Raw genomic sequence first — 16,997 nt, 5'->3', positions numbered from 1 at the left:
CCCCTGCAGCCACCCAGAGTTCCTATGCTAGCTCAAATCCTTGAGGGCTTTGGAGGAATATGGCAAACGATTCCAAAAGAGTCTCTAACCCCCAGATATAGTCCAAGACGTTTATTCCAGGTGGTTTCCAGGGGGGAAAGAGAACAGGTGAGGAGGAGCAGGGCCTTATCTAGTCTCCTGCTAAAGAGAGATAGTTGGAACTCAGCCAATAGGTTCAGAAAGGGGAGGAAAGGTTAAACTACATGGTTGCAGACTCCAGGGGTCTCTGGGTTGGGACAAACCATTCCCCAGAGAAATACAACAGGTTAGTGATTGTCCTTATAAAAAAATAAACTGAGCAAAGGAAAGATAGATGAAATAAATCCTAAAAAACGAGAGGAGAAAAATTCTCTGTTCCAAAACATATTTTGATCTGAGGTTCAAATGAAAGATACCTTTAATTTGCTTTAAAATGAGTTTATAAGACAACTTGGGCTTCTCCTCTGTCAGTTACTCAAGCAATGAAGGTGTTCATTGAAGCAGGAATATTTGTTTCAGCTTTCCTTGCTGTGTATTGTAAAAGGCTACTTCAATTCCATGAAAAAACTATTTTTTTCTTTTTTCCAAGCAGGGATGGTGAATTCCATCTGCAGAAGAACACTACTTGGAATTTAATTTAGTTTCTGATTCCCATATGTAGGTGACTATGCCTAGGTTCAGGAAGAGACTCTGGGCCCAGGAATGCTTTTTCAGGACATCAGGTTCCCCCATCACTGAGGTGAGATACTGGTTTTAGGGCTGGATTGCTGGATTTATGTTTCAGTAGAAGAAGAGAACTCACCATTCTGGATATGCTGTTTCTCTTCTCCCACAGTATGATGAGAATACATTTTCTTATCTGTCCTAGGTGCATTTTTCCCTTGATAGGCTTCATATTTGCTCATACCACTTTGCCAGGTGCCGTTTACAGGATCCTTACTGGAATCTGCAGTTTTGCTTTCCCCAGGATTTGGTTTTTTGCTCTCTTCTCTCTGTGCTTCTGTGACATCTTCACCTGGCTTGCCATCCTGTTCATCTCTTTCCTTTTCATCTGTTCCCTGATAAGCATTCTCCTCTGCTTCCTTCTTAGCTTTTTCTTCTGCATCTTCAGCAATGATAGAAGCCAAACAAGAAAAAAAATCACAACCATCAGTCAATTTGACAAGAACAACTCATGTATCTAAATCTACTTCAGATTTTCACATGCACACCAATTTTTTTAGATCAATATAGGAACTGTTTTGACAACGAAAAAAGAACATAGAAGGACATTTAACAAAATATTCTGAAAATAACCCCCCTGGTTGTCCTAAATGTATTTTACATGCATGTCCTTTTTTACCATATAAAGTTCACATTTGAAAAAGTGGTTCCTCAAAATTCTTAAAAGGAAAAAGAGATACTAGCTACTGAAGGTTGTAGGGATTTCACAGATTATTTTGTTTCATAGATTTCACAGAATATTCTGAGTTGGAAGAGATTCATAAAGCGCAAGTCTTAAGTGAATAGGCCATACAGAGGTCAAGCACATGCTCTAACCAACTCAGCTAATCTCAAGTTCTCATGGCATACAGAAGAATTCCTCTCATTTGGGGATCTGAAAAAAAAAAGCTTTATTCTGCACCTGAACCACAGGACAGAACTTTGTCTCTGGAGAACTGGGCTTGCTACAACACCGTTGGATAAGTGTCTCTTGTTAAAAGTAGTGTCAGAAAAATTTTTATCTAAATGGTGCTCTATCAGAGTGTTTGTTTAGTCAGTTCTTTTGTTTGTTGCTCTTTAAATGATGAGCATTTAGGCAAAAAAACCAAAAAACCCCCAAAAAACCCAAAACAAAACAACAAAACAAAACAAAACAAAACAAACAACAAAAAAACAAACAAACAAACAAAACACCCAGTCAGTAATAAATTCACTTTTCCACACAGTTTGAGAATTTTTTTATAAATATTATCCTCCAGATAAAAGCTCACTGAGGCTTCTAGGGACAATGCCATTACCAAATGGAATACAGTATTTTAAAAATAATTTAATAATAGTATTAGCTACAAAAATAGTAATAATAGATTCCTTCCTTTCTGATCTCCAATTTTTATTTGCTGTCAACAAACTGTAAATGTTTCTATATTGTCTTAATAAGAATTGTTTTTATTGGCAATGGATCTTGACTGCAAGACACCAGTTTGTCAAGGGTCAGCAATTTAAGCTTCTGCTATGTGATAGGTCTTGCTACAAGACAGGCAAGGAGGGTGGTGCAGAAACCTGCTGCAAGTCAGGAGAAAATAGCAGCTGAGCAAAGATACTGATGCAAGTGGTCTGGAGTCCAAAAACAGTTCTTTAGTCCTTAGCCCATACAAAGGCATGCTGGGTCATATGTTTGTATTATGTTTGTATATGTACATATATATATATATATATAATCCTTTCAGGATTAAAAAAACATGCATGCATGTAATGCTAAATGTAAAAGTCCCCCACAGGTCTGTCTTGCACATAGGATTTTTATATAGTTTATGATATATGAAAATATATATGATACATGTTGAACTTAAATCCTTAAAACCAGTTACCTGCATTGTAACTTGTAACTTCATTCACTCAACACTCCTATACCGCAAGACACTGAACATGTTAAATGCTTTGTTTGTTTGATTAGCTTTAGTTTGTCCCATAAGGGACTGCTAGATATTAAATAAAACAAACAAACAAAAACCACAACAAAACAAAAACAAGCAAAAAATCTCCCCAAAACATATCCAAAAAAGAGAGATCTACCAGAAAAAAAAAAAAAAAAAAAAAAAAAAAGGTCCCTGGGAAACAAACAGATTTTGAATTATGGTTTTGTTTTCATTTTCATGGAACACTTAGAAAGTGTTTTTCCTTAATGGCAAGTTTTAATCACAAAGGAAAACTTCTTTTGAATAATACATGATTTCCTGAATCTTTAGACAGGCCTTTCAGTTGGAGAGGAAAAATCTGCTCTGGCACGTCTGAAAACTATGCCAAATCCCCAAAGTCACAGCCATATAACACATTAAAATCAACCTCTTTCCATGTATATGAAATAAAATAATTCCATTAAGTAAGGGATTGAGCAACAACCGTTCACATCAGAGAATAAATCGTATCACAGTTTCATGAAGAGAAGAAAACACAGTGAAACATTCCTCCTTTTGCTCTAAATCTGGTTTAAATCACCTAGGTGCTGTAGGATACCTTGGGCATCCATACTATTGAGCTAAGGGACAATTATACCAAAATAATTCTCAAAAGATGGTTCTCAATATTTCCAAAATATCTCCAATAATAGAAATTTACTAATGTCTAACTTACTAGACATTATAATAATGTCTATAACAAACTGCCATTTTTTTCTCCTCTTAATGGTCCAGGTATTTGAGTAAAAAATAATTTCCTTATTTTGCAGCTGTAGTAGTCTTCAAGAAACTGCTTTCAGCTGTACACTTTCTTAGCTAAAAGCAAGTTATCACGATTTTCATTGCTGTACTCTGCATTGTCTACCACTGGTTTATATGTTTTTTCAAATGCAGTGGCCAAAACTGGACACAGAACAGCATTGAGGGCCTTGTTACTGCTGAAAAGATGAGAAGAATGCCAGAAGCATCTTAGAAAGAAAGTATTTTGAGGGGTTTTTTTAATGTGTTGGGGGGGGATGTTGCTTTGCTTTGCTTTGCTTTGTTTTGTTGGGTTTTTTCAGTGGTGGTGCGGTGTTGGTTGGAAATTTTTTTCAGTTTCATGACAGCATTGAACCCTGGTCAACTTTCAACCAACACAGCCCTCGTATTCTTCTGAAATGTTTGCAGTCCTTCCCAGACCGATGATATCACACACATTTTCATCATATTAGTTCATTCAGATTTCATTCAGATTAGTTCCTAATTAATTTTCCAAGTTACCACCAGAAATATGAAACCAGCTGTGAATAAAGAATATCCTTCTCCCCCTGAACTACCCCCCAGCTACCATCCATCTCTAAAACTACTACCTCCTTTCAATTCCAAGGAACTGTCATAGACAGACAGAAGAATTATAAATGAAACGCCTCATAAAATCAGGCCTGTTCTATTAAATTAATAGCTAGCCTGTCATCTCTTCTAAGAGCAGTTAAGCACTTTGCAAGTTCCCATGCGAAAACAATCTTGGTATGAGAAATTGTTAGCACAACAACCTATTCTTGGGTTGAAAAACAAATGCACCTGCAATAACAAAAGATTTGTACCATGAGAATCAGTGGAGAAAATATGTAAACAATCCAAAAACAGAGAGATTTGATGGACAAGTAGAATATCTTTTACTAACCAATAGAGTAATTGGCAAGAAAGTTATTAGCCAATTAAAGTTGCACAAGAGGTCTGTAAAAACTATACAAAATGAGTTGTGTAAATAAAGAATTGCCTTTTTTTGCATAAAGATAATGGAATCTTGGCTGACTTATTACAACAATGAACAATTGATAAAGCTATATTTACAAATACCATTCCAACTATTATTGCACCCACTGAGTCTGCTTTGTGACTTTAGGGGAATTCCCTTTCATTTTTTTCTTTTCCCATTGTTCACATCCCCTTCATTATTTATGCTTACACTTCATAAGAAGAATATAAGGCACAGATGAGTCACAATGTCCTTATCTTCCTGAATTTAGAGTGGATTGTTGAACTCAACAGGTAGATTCTTTCAAACAGTTTGAGAATGATTAGATTGAAGATGACCTTGAAGAAGAAGAAGTCAACAGAATTTTATTCTTTTACTAAGAAGCCTGGCTGTTACCTTTGGTGGCTTGTGCTTTCCATTTCTCCCTGTTCTGCTGCACCACCTCAGTCCAGGTGGCTTTAAAAGATTTGAAGTCCACAGTGAGTATGGAGCAGTTGAGTGAGGCACTTCCTTCAGACCCAGTGATCTTGACACTTGATTTTTTTACTTCAGAGGGACTAATGCTATTCAAACTGGGACACAATATCACAAAACACAGAAGAAATCATCATTCCAGACACTCAAATACAGCAAGAAAAAATAATGGTTGAAAGTCAGATTACAGAGTTGCCCTGGAAAAACTAAGCTTGAATCCCTTACTCTTCCTCTCTCTCCCATCCCAGGCCAACCAACATTGAAGGAAAAAGTACAACCTGAGCCAGTATTAGAAATAAAGGGCTCCTTTTCCCTGTCTATTTTTTCATGCTCACTAAGAAATAGAATCACTCAAAGTGCTGTAACTACGTTTTTGTGCGTACCTCCACTCCCTAAATATTACTGGAGAGTCAGACAGTTCTAGAAATTAAATATGTCACAAGAGGAGTCTCCTAAATTTCACTAATGGGAGGTATTAGGCACAAGTCAGTCTCTGTCAAGGGCTGGGTGACCTCAGCTAAGGCTCAGACATTCATTTCTGTTACAGATCCTACAGCTGACTTTTGATGCTTTAATGTGAACATTTAATAAAGGCTACTGACATAGAAAGATATTAGTGGTTGGTCTTTGTTTGCCCAAGAGCAAAGAAGTCACCTGGGAGAGCGAATCCTGACTTGATAACCCTACTCTAGGGAGCACTAGCCATGTGGCACTTCAATCCCAAGATATGCCTTGTCAATTAAACAACTAAAAGAGCAGTATCTCTAACACAGTAGTGCGGGTTGAATGGGCCGAGGCTTCCTACACCTAAACTCCAGGTGAATTGTGGTGGTTCTTCACACATTTGCATAACCCTAAACACTGTCACAAAATTGTGCTTATCCTTTCAAGCCATCATTTATTTATACATTTATACTTCTAGGCATGAGGAAACAAGTGCCTCCCAATTACTCTCATTGCCTTCTCTCTGATATTACTAAGAGAGCACTAAGAGCATATCTAATTGCATGGCTACAACCATTCGTGCTCCTTGCCTTAGAAGGTATGACTCAGGCTGATTCCACCCTCCTCCCTCTTGGACGTCCTCCAGGCTGGACTTTCCCTGAACGAAATCACCTCATGAGGTGAGCTGCAGTGTTGACAATGCACATATGGGTCTTTAAGCCACAAGAAAGATGTACACTGTAGATGGGGGAAACCAGGGCAGTTGATTGCAATGGCAGCTTGTATAGAATGAGGAGAGAGAGTGCAAGGTTATTCACCTGGAACGCCTAAATCCAGACATGCCAGAGTGGGAAGCTTCATCAATTAGCGGAGTCACAATTTTCTCTGTCATGTCGGTCAGCACAGTAAAGGTGGGCTCCACAATGAAGTCAATGAAACCTGAGCAGAAACACAAGCAGAGTCAAGTAGACAAGAGGAGGATTTATATCTGTATTCAGTGAATACAGCTGACCATATTGTAAATGCCAGTAAAGGGATAGGCAAATACTAGAAAGGGAAAACCGAGTTATTCATTAATCCCTGATCCAAGACCCTCAATATAGCATGCAGTAAAAGGTACCTACTTAAACACTGGAAAGAAACTTTGCCAAACAGAACATAAACAGGCTCATCAAGACTTGTTTTATAAGAGGAGTAGTGTGATATTGAAGTCAAATTCCTAGTAAATTTAGATAAAACTTAAAAGTAAAGTTCACCTGAGAAAGAACTTTCTCAAAGAAGAAAATAATTATAACACTAACAGTACCAGTAAGCTTAAACTATTCTTACTGCTTATCAATATGTTGCTGTGAATTGTCTCTCCTCAGTGCTTGGCAAGCTTTTTCTTGTTGATAGTAAGACAGATCTAGGTGCTTTTCCCACTTTTTTTTTAAAGAAAGGGAAAAAATAAAGACTCATATTTTCTGCTTCAGTATACAGTTTGACAGAGGTGAATATGGCTCTGATCTGAACATTGGGAAGTGCAGACTGAAGAGCACTGTGGCCAAAAAGTCATGAGACGAAGGAAAATCCAAATTCCATGAATAAAATGTGGAAGTGAGTAGCTTAGAGTAGCTTACACATTTCCCTAATACTTTTAGCATTTCACTTATGAAATTACTTAGTGCTGCAGGTAGCCAAGAAAACAACAAAGTCCTTGGTCCCTCCTAAGGCACATTGGAATCCAGGTTACAATCCATGTAACTACTGTTAAAAATCTCTTCTATTATAATTTTTAGATATTTTTAATTATCAACAATTAATTGTTCATTAATAATATTGTAATTTCTCTGACCAGGTCCTGATATGTTTCTATGGCACTAGTGATTCTAGGTGAAAACTGAACAAAAGAAGAGATCACGCTGTTTAGGCACCTGAATTCACAGATGCTTCAATCCACATCTTGAGTGCAAAGCAGTTGAGCATCTTTCTAGTTTCATTTCCCTCCTCATATTTTTGCTAAATTACTAAAAGGATGGATTATTAAGTGTAGTTTCATGCCACTCAACTTCAAGTAACATTCTGTAAATCTGGAGACACATGCAGTTTTATGTGAATATGTGACTCATGTGCCTCCATAACACTGTCAGTCTTATCTATTAAAATTTAGGAAAAAAAATAATTCCCAGCTAGTTAATCAGAAATGCATGCAGTATAGAGCTTGAACAGGAAATTGTATGCTAGATCACAATCCAGATAGTCCCAGAAAACCTCATATAAATATTTTAAGCATTGAAAATTTTACTGACTGAGAACAGTGTTAAGCATACCAAAGGAATCCTAAGGATAATGAGACCTTGATTTACACATTTGTGTGTCCGTCTGTCTATGTGTCTTTTCTGTTCTCCTTCACTCAAAAACTTATTTACCTTTTTAATGACCAAAGAAATCCAAGTCATAGTACCTTGTCATTCTGCTCAGCAGGTAATACCACTGCCATTTGCTTCTTCGCCACTAACAACCCTGAGACATGCAAATCTTTGATATCAGACACATGAATGTAACACTAACTTCAGTAGCAAGACAGTGGGATCTGTTTCGTGAGATGCTGAACAGCTAGCTGTACACAAACACATTAAACAGCTGTGTTTAAGAATCAAGTTTTCTCTGTGAGTGGTCTTGCATCTCATCAACGAAAGATGAGCAGAGGTGCCAAAAGGGACCACAGATAAACAAATTTGAATGCATACAACAACTTTTCTTTGATAAGTGGCATTTTTTCCTCTATTCCCTATAACATGAATAAGTTATTCAACTATGTTACCTTAAAATAGGGATTATAATAAAGTTGGAATCATAATCTGCTACTGTAAAAAAAAATTAGGACTTTATTAAAAATTATATAACTTTTGCCATGTTCCCATTGCCTCGTCCCCATTGTGTGCTCTTGCTCTTTACCTGAAGACACTTAAAGACAGTAATTTAGTTTGCTCCTTAAAACTCTGAATACCAAATAATGAGCCTGAGTTTTAAAACCTATTAATGTTAATGATCAGTTTATCATTCTTGTTCTCCTTCAATAGAATAAATATGATAAACATTTCTGTACCCTAGAGACTAAGGTGATTTTACCAGTTAATGCTGTATGCTAAGAGTGAATTCCAGGCATATGCCTAGTGTTTGTTCATTGTACCTGTGAACATCAAAATTAAAAAGAATTGTGTAGGGTGTTGCCATGAGGTTTTCCTGGTTTGCCGAGCGCTCATATTGAAAGAGAATGTGCAGCTTCTCTCCCACTTGTTAACGTAAACACTGGCCATGTTTTGCTAACTGTCTTTCATTGTTTACATATTTCTAGTTGGGAGGAGAAAGGTGATTGACAGTTAGCTTGACCAGTGTGGATTGGAAGGTGGGGATTCCATCCTCCAATCGATGGTCATTATAGGAAATGTATATAAGTGACTTTGTAAATAAACTTCGGAAGTTCCTGCTTCCAGCCCTGATCTGCTCGCAACCCAAAAAATGTCTCTGGAGTCCCTCTCTTACCATCAGGCCCCGCGGTGATAGTAGGGGACAGTTTCTCTGAAGTCCATCATAAAAAAAAAAATCATCAGCATGCATTCATCAGCCTTTATCCAATATTTTCTGAAAGTGCATTTTAATTTCTTGTCAGTAAAAGAACAAAAATAAAAGCATGCTGTTACAGTTATCAGCTGCAGAAGAGGACAATGAGAATAAAGGCTGATCTTCAGTAACACAAACTTCCTAGACTTTGAGCCAGAGAAGTTTTAGCTCCTGATATTCTTGTTGGAAAACACTAAAATCTTGGTCTGGTTTTCTTTGCAGTTTTTTGTTTCCCTCACTTGGACAAGCAGCTTGACTTCCAAACAAAAATCTCTCCCAATTTCTATACTTTGCTATGGTACAGAAATATTTGCCATACTCATTCTATTAAATAAGAAAAAGGATGTTAATTGGTCATTATAGTTAACATTATTAGCTTTTCACAGTAAAGTTCAATAATTTATATTTACGGGGGGTTTATTTATCAGTTTAAATGGAACATTTTTTTCATAATCTCATGCAATGGGAGAGACATTCTTTCCTCTGAGGAGTTTTTTTTTCTGTTGGATTGCTTAATTTCATGCAAAAAGTCCATCCTGCCAAAACCTTCAGTATGCATTTGTGAAAAGCTTTCATTAATGAAAATGTATGCCCACTGTTGTTGCATCTACTGTGACCTTACAGCAGCAAACCAGTAACTACAAGCAAGTTGAGCCACCAGAACACGATTTTTAGGCTGTGTCCTTCATAGAACCAAAAGCACAATTTTATTTCACAAAGAACAAAGGTTTTTAATTTGTGAGAATTGATGGCCACTTGGTGCAGATGACAGTTATAAAATCATTAAGGTTGGAAAGGACCCTTAAGATTGTGAAGTCCAACCATATAATAGCACAAACTGGAGTTCAGTAAGAACTTACTTCTGCAAAGAAGTAATTTCTTTCAGCAAAGAAATGTAATTACTATTCCAGGAAACAATTTTTGAGGCTATTAATTGGGTAAATAAATGAATGAAAGGAGATTATTTGTCTGAGAATCCAGCATACAACTTTGAAAGTCTTATCTCGGCAGATAGCCAGAAAACAGGTGGTTGAACTTTAACAAAAGGGACATTAGAGAAAGACACTGACAAAATGTGCTGCAGACTGAGAAATTAACAACTTTATAATGATAGAAGGCAAAAATAAGGAGTAGTCTATTAATGTCAATGGATTACTAAACTACACAAATGAAATAATATATGACTAAATAAGCCTGCCTTTGCCTACTGACAAGTGCCTCTAAGATAAATTGTATTCGTGATGGTTTAACACAACATTAATTTTGCAGTAGCTTGACACAAGGGACATTGGAACAGAAGTTTTTTCCTCTTCTGGTCTTTGTGAGCAGAGGAGTACAAAAGGAGAGGACCAGGAAAACTGGTTCCCAAGCATACACAACCTTATGTAGAGGGACCCCGGGGAAGGCACAACTCTTCTTCCCTGAAAGGAGTGAGGAACATATCTGAAAGCTGTTAAAACAGATGTGTAAGAGAAGTATCTACCTGGACTTTCCCTCACAGCAACCAGAGAAGGAGAGTTTACCTTCTCCCACAGTACAGCAATAAGCCTATGTCCAGAAGTCTTCAACATGAGTTTTAGCTGAGACTGTTGTACTTTAGGTTTATTGCTGCTTTGCTCCACCAAGCTACTGACAGAACACACAGGTTGTTGTTCCAGGGGAATAAATGCTACAAGCCTGGTAACCAGGCCAGGCTTGTATAGGGTACTTCAAACTCAGATTCTTAGGTGAATTGTCTAACTTCCAAAGCCAGAAAAATCTGGGATGCTGTCTCTGAGATAATGGCTTGCCTACCAGGAACAATGAAATAATTTTAAACAGAAACAGATCGTTGCCAAAGATATGAATCTGTACTCTCCTAGTTTGAGGGAAATCTTTGTTTCATTCTTTGAGGGAAATTTCTTGCTTCAAATTTTTTGTTTGCTTTCTTTACTATGTTTTCTGTCTTTCTCAGTTCTCTCAGTTTTAGTATCCATGTTATCTTTCCTTTTTTTATTCCATTTGGCTACCTACTCTCCAGTTGAGGCTGGAACATGTTCTTCTATCTACTTCACTTACTTACAAAGTATAAAAATCCCCCCCTTCACTTACTTACAAAGTATAAAAATCCCCCCACAAACCCACCTTTTCCATGTTCTCTTCATTGCACCAAGCCCCCTGAACAGTTTTACTTCACTTAGTCCCTCTTGTTCTTTCACTGAATGTGTCTTGTTGCCTTATCCTTCCCCTACTTTTTCACTCAGTAACTGAAGAAGAGGTAGAGAAAGTCCTATTGGTGTGTAAAAAGATCTCTTTTTCTGAATGGGAGGTACAGAAAAAGGTTTTCTAGTTGCTTGGCTTCATTGAAAAATAATGGTTGGTTTAAAGCATTGGGAAGGAAAGGGTGAAAAGAATATATTGTTTTGTCCAGGTCATCAAAGGAGCTGACATGACATTTTGATATACACCAACGACACTCATTCACATGATACTCTCATGTGTGCCCTCTCTTCAGAGCTCACAAAATCATGGAGTAAGTGTCATAACCTGGCAGTGGTCCAGAGATCAGAGAACCAGATCAGAGACAGTCTGAGGTTATTTGGTTACTGTATGGAACCATCACCATAAATTTAATGGCTCATCTTTCAATTGTTGATCTGGGGAAAATAATCCCATTGTGCCTTACTTCCTCTCTTTAACATAATTCCAAATGATGAGAACACTAGGATCTTAGTGCTATTGAGAAGATGAAGTTTTTATTTTAAGATGCTACTTTGCATGCACCAAAAGGGACATACCTATTTGAGACTGAGCAACCATAGTAGATTTCCGATCACACAGAGGAGAGAAGGGCAGCCCTAGTTCTGCTTCATTGTCACCCTGGAGAAAAAAATTGAGAAGAAATTTTGAAAAGACAAGACACATTGTATTTTTCATATAATATGTCACAACTATAAGAGCCTCTAATTTTACTTTCTGTAAGTTTGGATTTTGTTTAGATTGGGGTTTTTTTAACATGAATTGTGGAGAAATTGAGTCTCACTGGAAAAGTTTTAGTCCAAAGAGAGGTTGGTGAATTAAGCATCTTGATTCCAGTGACTTTTAATTAGAACTTTCCCTGCTTGTTTGGTACTTCTGTGCAGCAACTAAAAACCACTTGAGCATAAGAATGCTTCTCACTGCAGTTCTCCAGAGAATTCAGTTCTCAGAGCAAATCTTTCATGAGAAAACATCAGTGTCAGGACTGTTGCTTCATCATCCCTGTATCCCTTCTCTTGACCCTCTGCAGCCTAACCACTTCTTTTTTTTGCTTGAGGGGACCAAATCTGAATACCGTATTCCAGCTGTGGCCTGGTAGGTGCTGAGTAGAGTGGAATTTCATTATCTCTGCTGGTGATGCCCTTGTTGATGCAGCCCACCATTCTATTGATTTCTTCACCAGAGCACCACAGTGTTCACTTGTATTAGCTTGTTATCCAACAGGACCCTCAGCTCCTTTCCCACAGAACTGCTCCCCAGCTGGGTTGTTCCCAGCCTGTGTTGTAGCCCTGGATTATGTTTTCTCAGGTGTATGACCTTACATTTGTCTTTGTTGAACTCCATGAGGTTCTTGTGAGGCCACTCTTTCAGCCTATCCAGGTCTACCTGTGGGATGCCTCTCCCTTTAGAAGTGTTCCATTATAAAGATATATTTTTTTATCCTGTGTCTAATCAGAATCTCTTCAGGAATAACTTGTATCCATTACCCCATATTTTTAATGTGCCTCCTTGTAAAATGGGGTTCTCCATCTTCTTTGTAACCACCCTTTAAATACTGGAACATGGTGATAAGGTCTCTTTTAAGTTTTCTTTTCTCAAGGCTTAACAAACGCAATTCTCTTTTCACATTGAGATCAGCCATTAAAATTATCTCCTCAGGGGAGTGATGTATTCCCCAGAGTCTGATATTTTTAAGATTCAGCTGGATAGGGTGCTGGATCATCTTATCTAAATTGTGCTTTTGCCAACAGAGGTTGGACCAGATGATCCTTCAGCTTCCTTCCAACCTGGTATTCTATGATGCTGTGAATATGACATTTCACATAACCTTTAGATTACATTTGCATTTTAAATACATTAGTCCAAACATGCTTACTAGCCCTCAGAACTGAAAGCCCTTTTCTAGTATCACAAGATGACAGAAGATCAAGTTTATAACCCCATATTTCCCAGTTTTCCAGTTTTTCAAGTCACATGTTTCAAAAGGCCCTTTAATTTATTTCAGTCACTCTATACCATTGCTATATCTTCAGAAGATATGTATAGGATGACATAGCTGCAGTACTCCCCACAGAACATTCAAATGTAAATAGCCTGTTAAATATCCCCTAAAATCATTTATTTAAATTAACAGTTCACTATAATTGTGCTGAACTCCATGCCAGTGTTCTGACTAATATCAAATAGAAGCTAAAATATTCAGGAAACAAAGAAAAGAAAGGCTTTTCTGGGTATAAGAAGAGCTGAATTCTTCTAATTTTTTTTAATATAACATACATAAAAGGGAGGTACAAGTTCTGTTAGGATTTTGTGTGGAGCAACAAGCAATAGTATCCTTCTACTGAAGAACAATTCTGATTTATGTTAGGAGCCTGATATACAAATATCAGGGTAAAACACAAACTAAACACAGAAATATTTCCAAGTAACATTCCTTTACTCTGTCAGCTGTGTCACTCAAAAAACCCATCTCTCAATGCCTGCTCACAATTCTTCCCTTACTCCTTATCCCTCCTAACACCACAGTGGCTAGTTGTCTTGGAAAGGAACACCTGCCTGTCTTTGTGGCTGTTAAGAGAGACACTTGGTTTCTAAGCTGTTTGAGCAGCTCCCCGATGGCTAGCTTAAACACATTAGTAGAACTAATTAATTAAGGGAAGGTGTTTGCTTTAAGAGATGGTAATGGATTTTGAACATTAAAAAATCAGTATTTTTCATAGAATCTTTCACACCTACAAAATGGTCACTTGGTGTATGAAGACCTGTGTCATGTCACATCTCAAAATACTGGGAAATCAACAGAGCTGGGGGTCTTTTCTGATATAGGTTAAGTCACACTTTATGTCTCTGAAGAACAAAAGGGCAGTTCCAGGAAGGGGGAAGGGGAAAGGGGGAAGGGGGAAGGGGGAAGGGGGAAGGGGGAAGGGGGAAAGGGGAAGGGGGAAGGGGGAAGGAGGAAGGGGGAAGAGTCTGCAATAAGTGACCATAAGGAATAAGTGTTCAATCCTAGGTAAAGCAAGTTCCTTACAATCATAGTCCCCTTAGCTAGCAGTAGTTCTCAATATCATGGTTTAAGGATGGTATTCTCCAATTTAGTACTCTCACTAAAAACCTCAAAACCATGCACTACTTGCTCACTCCCCATTACCCATTCCCCTCCTCCTGCAGTGGGTTGGAAAGGAGAATTGAAGGCATAAAAAAGACACAGATCATAACTTAAGAGCAATGTCCTGGAAACATCAATGAGATGAGAAAATAAACAGTAATAGCAACAATATGAATAGCAAAATTGTACAAGAGAATGGCAAGTGATCCACATGCAGATGCTCACCATGGAGCCCAACCTGACTGCTGCCACACTATCCCAACCCAGAAGAAAGCCCTTCCCCCATCCCAGGAAAATTATGCGAAGTGGTATGGAATAAACTCCGGGTTCTAGCCATGGCTCCTCTGGCTGCTGCAAAAAATACCCTGTCCTGTCCAGAACCAGGACAGTACCCACCTCTTATTCTATACTATTTGCATTATGCCCAGATCCTACACTTTCCAACTACACACACACACACACACACACACACACATGCACACACACATATGTATGTATGTATGTATTTACAAGCAGTATTATAATTTTTGTAGTCAATGGCCATCCCTCCAAGATGTCTATTGAGTTCATTTAGTCCATGACTGTGGATTTTATCCATCCTAGGTGTCTTCAAGGGTAGAAGGGCTGGTGTACTGTTGGGTGGTTGCAAGCTGCAACAGGAGCTCACAACTGGTGTTATCTGGAGCAGTCCATTCTCACTGTTCATGGTGGTTATGGCATACAGTGGCAGTGTCATTCAGCAGCCAATATTATACAATTCAACATTACAGATGGTTTTCATCCACAAATCAAATCCCTTTGAAGTATACATAATGTTTCCCTGTCACTCTGAATTACGCACCAAGTGCACCCAGATCCTTGAGCAAAACAATCCCACATTCGTTTGAGGCAGGACTAGGACAAACTGTCTTTCTAAACATATTCCTCATATGCACCACAGGGACTTTGGCCCCTTCTACGATGTGTGGAGGTTTTCATTGTGCAGGGGGAGTTCTATTAGCAGAGTCTCTAGTATGGACTAACCAGATGGCCTCTACAAAATGTAGATCCCTATGTTTGAATGTCCCACCACTTGTGGCTTTCAATATGGTTTTTAACAGCCCATTGTACCATTCAATATTCCCAGAGGCTGGTGCATGATAGTGAATATGATACACCTACTCCATACCATGTTCTCTGGCCCAGGTATCTATGATGTGAAATTTAGAATTAGTCCTGCTGTCTGACTCAATTACTTCTGGGGTGTCATGCTGCTGCAGAACTTGTTTTTCAAGGCCCAAGATGGCATTACAGGCCAGAGGCACAGAGGCTTGAGGCACAGAGCATATCTGGTGTTTCTACCATTGTAAGTACATAGAACTTTCTTGGTGGGTTTGAGAGAGCATGATGTAATCAATCTCCCAGGGCTCCCCATATTTATATTTCAACTACTGTCCCCCATACCCCAGAGGCTTTACCCACTTGGCCTGCTTGACTTCAGTGCATATTTCACGGTTGTGGATAAACTGAGAGATACGATCCATGATTAAGTCCACTCTCAAACACAAGCCCATCTCCTCCCTGTTGCATCTCTTCCTTGATGATCTGAGGCATCAGCGGCCCACCAAGCCAGAAATAATTCGCCCTTATTCTGACAATTCAGATCCACCTGAGACACTTTAATCTTGGCAGCTCAATCCACCTATCCATTGTTGTGTTGCTCTTCAGTAGCCCGATTCTTGGGTACACTTGCATCGACATGACTTCGTTTTACAAGCCACACAGCAATGTCTTGCCACGTTTCAGCAGTCCAAGTGGGTTTGCTCCACACAGCCAACTGGTCTTTTTCCATTGTGGGGTCTGTGGGCCACCCCCAGAACGTATTTGTTACCATTCACAAGTCAGTGCAGAGACAGAGCACAGGCCATTTCTCTAATTCAGCAAAATCTAAAGCCAAATGGACATCTTACAGCTCTGTAGCTTAGCTCCACCTTGTCCAATTTCTGCAATTCATCATATAGAACTACATACAGTAGCTTTTGATTTTCGGTATATTCCTACAATTCTGCAGAACCATCACTAAAGAGTGCATATCACTTTTCATCTTCTACTAGCTGATTATGTGTTGGAATCTCCTCAGCATATTTCATCTTTTCCTTCTCCAGTGATGATGATAGTCCAAAATTTTTGCCTTTAGGCCAATATCCCTGGGCAATTAGGGGTTTCTATTTGAGCTTTTTGAGTGATCAGCACAAACCACTTTACATTCATCTGAAACATGATGTATGAAAAAGACTTTCCTTTTAAACATCCAGCCCAGAACAGGCTATCAGGGTGCCAGGAGGAACTGTGCTTCAGTGACAATCACTTCTGAAGCAGCTAGCTCTTCTTTATAAACTGCCAGTACCTCTTTTTCAGTTGAGGTATAACAGGCCTCATATCCTTTGTATTCCAGACTCCAGAATCCCAGGGGTTACCTTCAAGTCTCCCAGGGTACCTTTTGCCAGAGATTCCAGGAAGGACCATGCCCCCTAGCTGCAGTGTACAGGACATTTTTCACATTTTGTCCAGTCCTAACTGGGCCTATTGCTCTCAAGGACTCTCCTGTTTAATTTTTTACAAAGCTTGTTGCTGTTCAGGACCCCATTTAAATTGTTTCTTCTTCTGGATCATTTGATAGAGAGGGTTTACAATCTGACTGTAATCTGGAATATGCATCCCTCAAAAACCCACAGTACTG

At 38.6% G+C, this 16,997-nt stretch overlaps 1 protein-coding gene across 16 annotated transcripts in view; it reads right to left on the bottom strand.

The window, feature by feature from the left end:
- Positions 1-16,997, bottom strand: part of PDE1C (phosphodiesterase 1C) — a 261,099-nt gene that overhangs the window by 22,788 nt on the left and 221,314 nt on the right. For 10 of the 16 annotated variants that reach the window (XM_063404870.1, XM_063404829.1, XM_063404843.1 and 7 more), the window contains 4 exons: positions 11,712-11,793; positions 6,150-6,270; positions 4,810-4,985; positions 821-1,123 (listed from right to left, as the gene is read on the bottom strand). In XM_063404870.1, the coding sequence (XP_063260940.1) occupies positions 821-1,123; positions 4,810-4,985; positions 6,150-6,270; positions 11,712-11,793 (682 nt within the window). The remainder of the gene's footprint in view (positions 1-820; positions 1,124-4,809; positions 4,986-6,149; positions 6,271-11,711; positions 11,794-16,997) is intronic. The other 6 variants (XM_063404836.1, XM_063404852.1, XM_063404884.1 and 3 more) reach the window with 1 other exon arrangement.

The sequence above is a fragment of the Prinia subflava genome, chromosome 1 (genome assembly GCF_021018805.1).
Source record: "Prinia subflava isolate CZ2003 ecotype Zambia chromosome 1, Cam_Psub_1.2, whole genome shotgun sequence".
Lineage (NCBI taxonomy): Eukaryota > Metazoa > Chordata > Aves > Passeriformes > Cisticolidae > Prinia > Prinia subflava.
The sequence above is the reverse complement of the archived record's forward strand: the minus strand, read 5'-3'. Positions and strand labels throughout refer to the sequence as shown.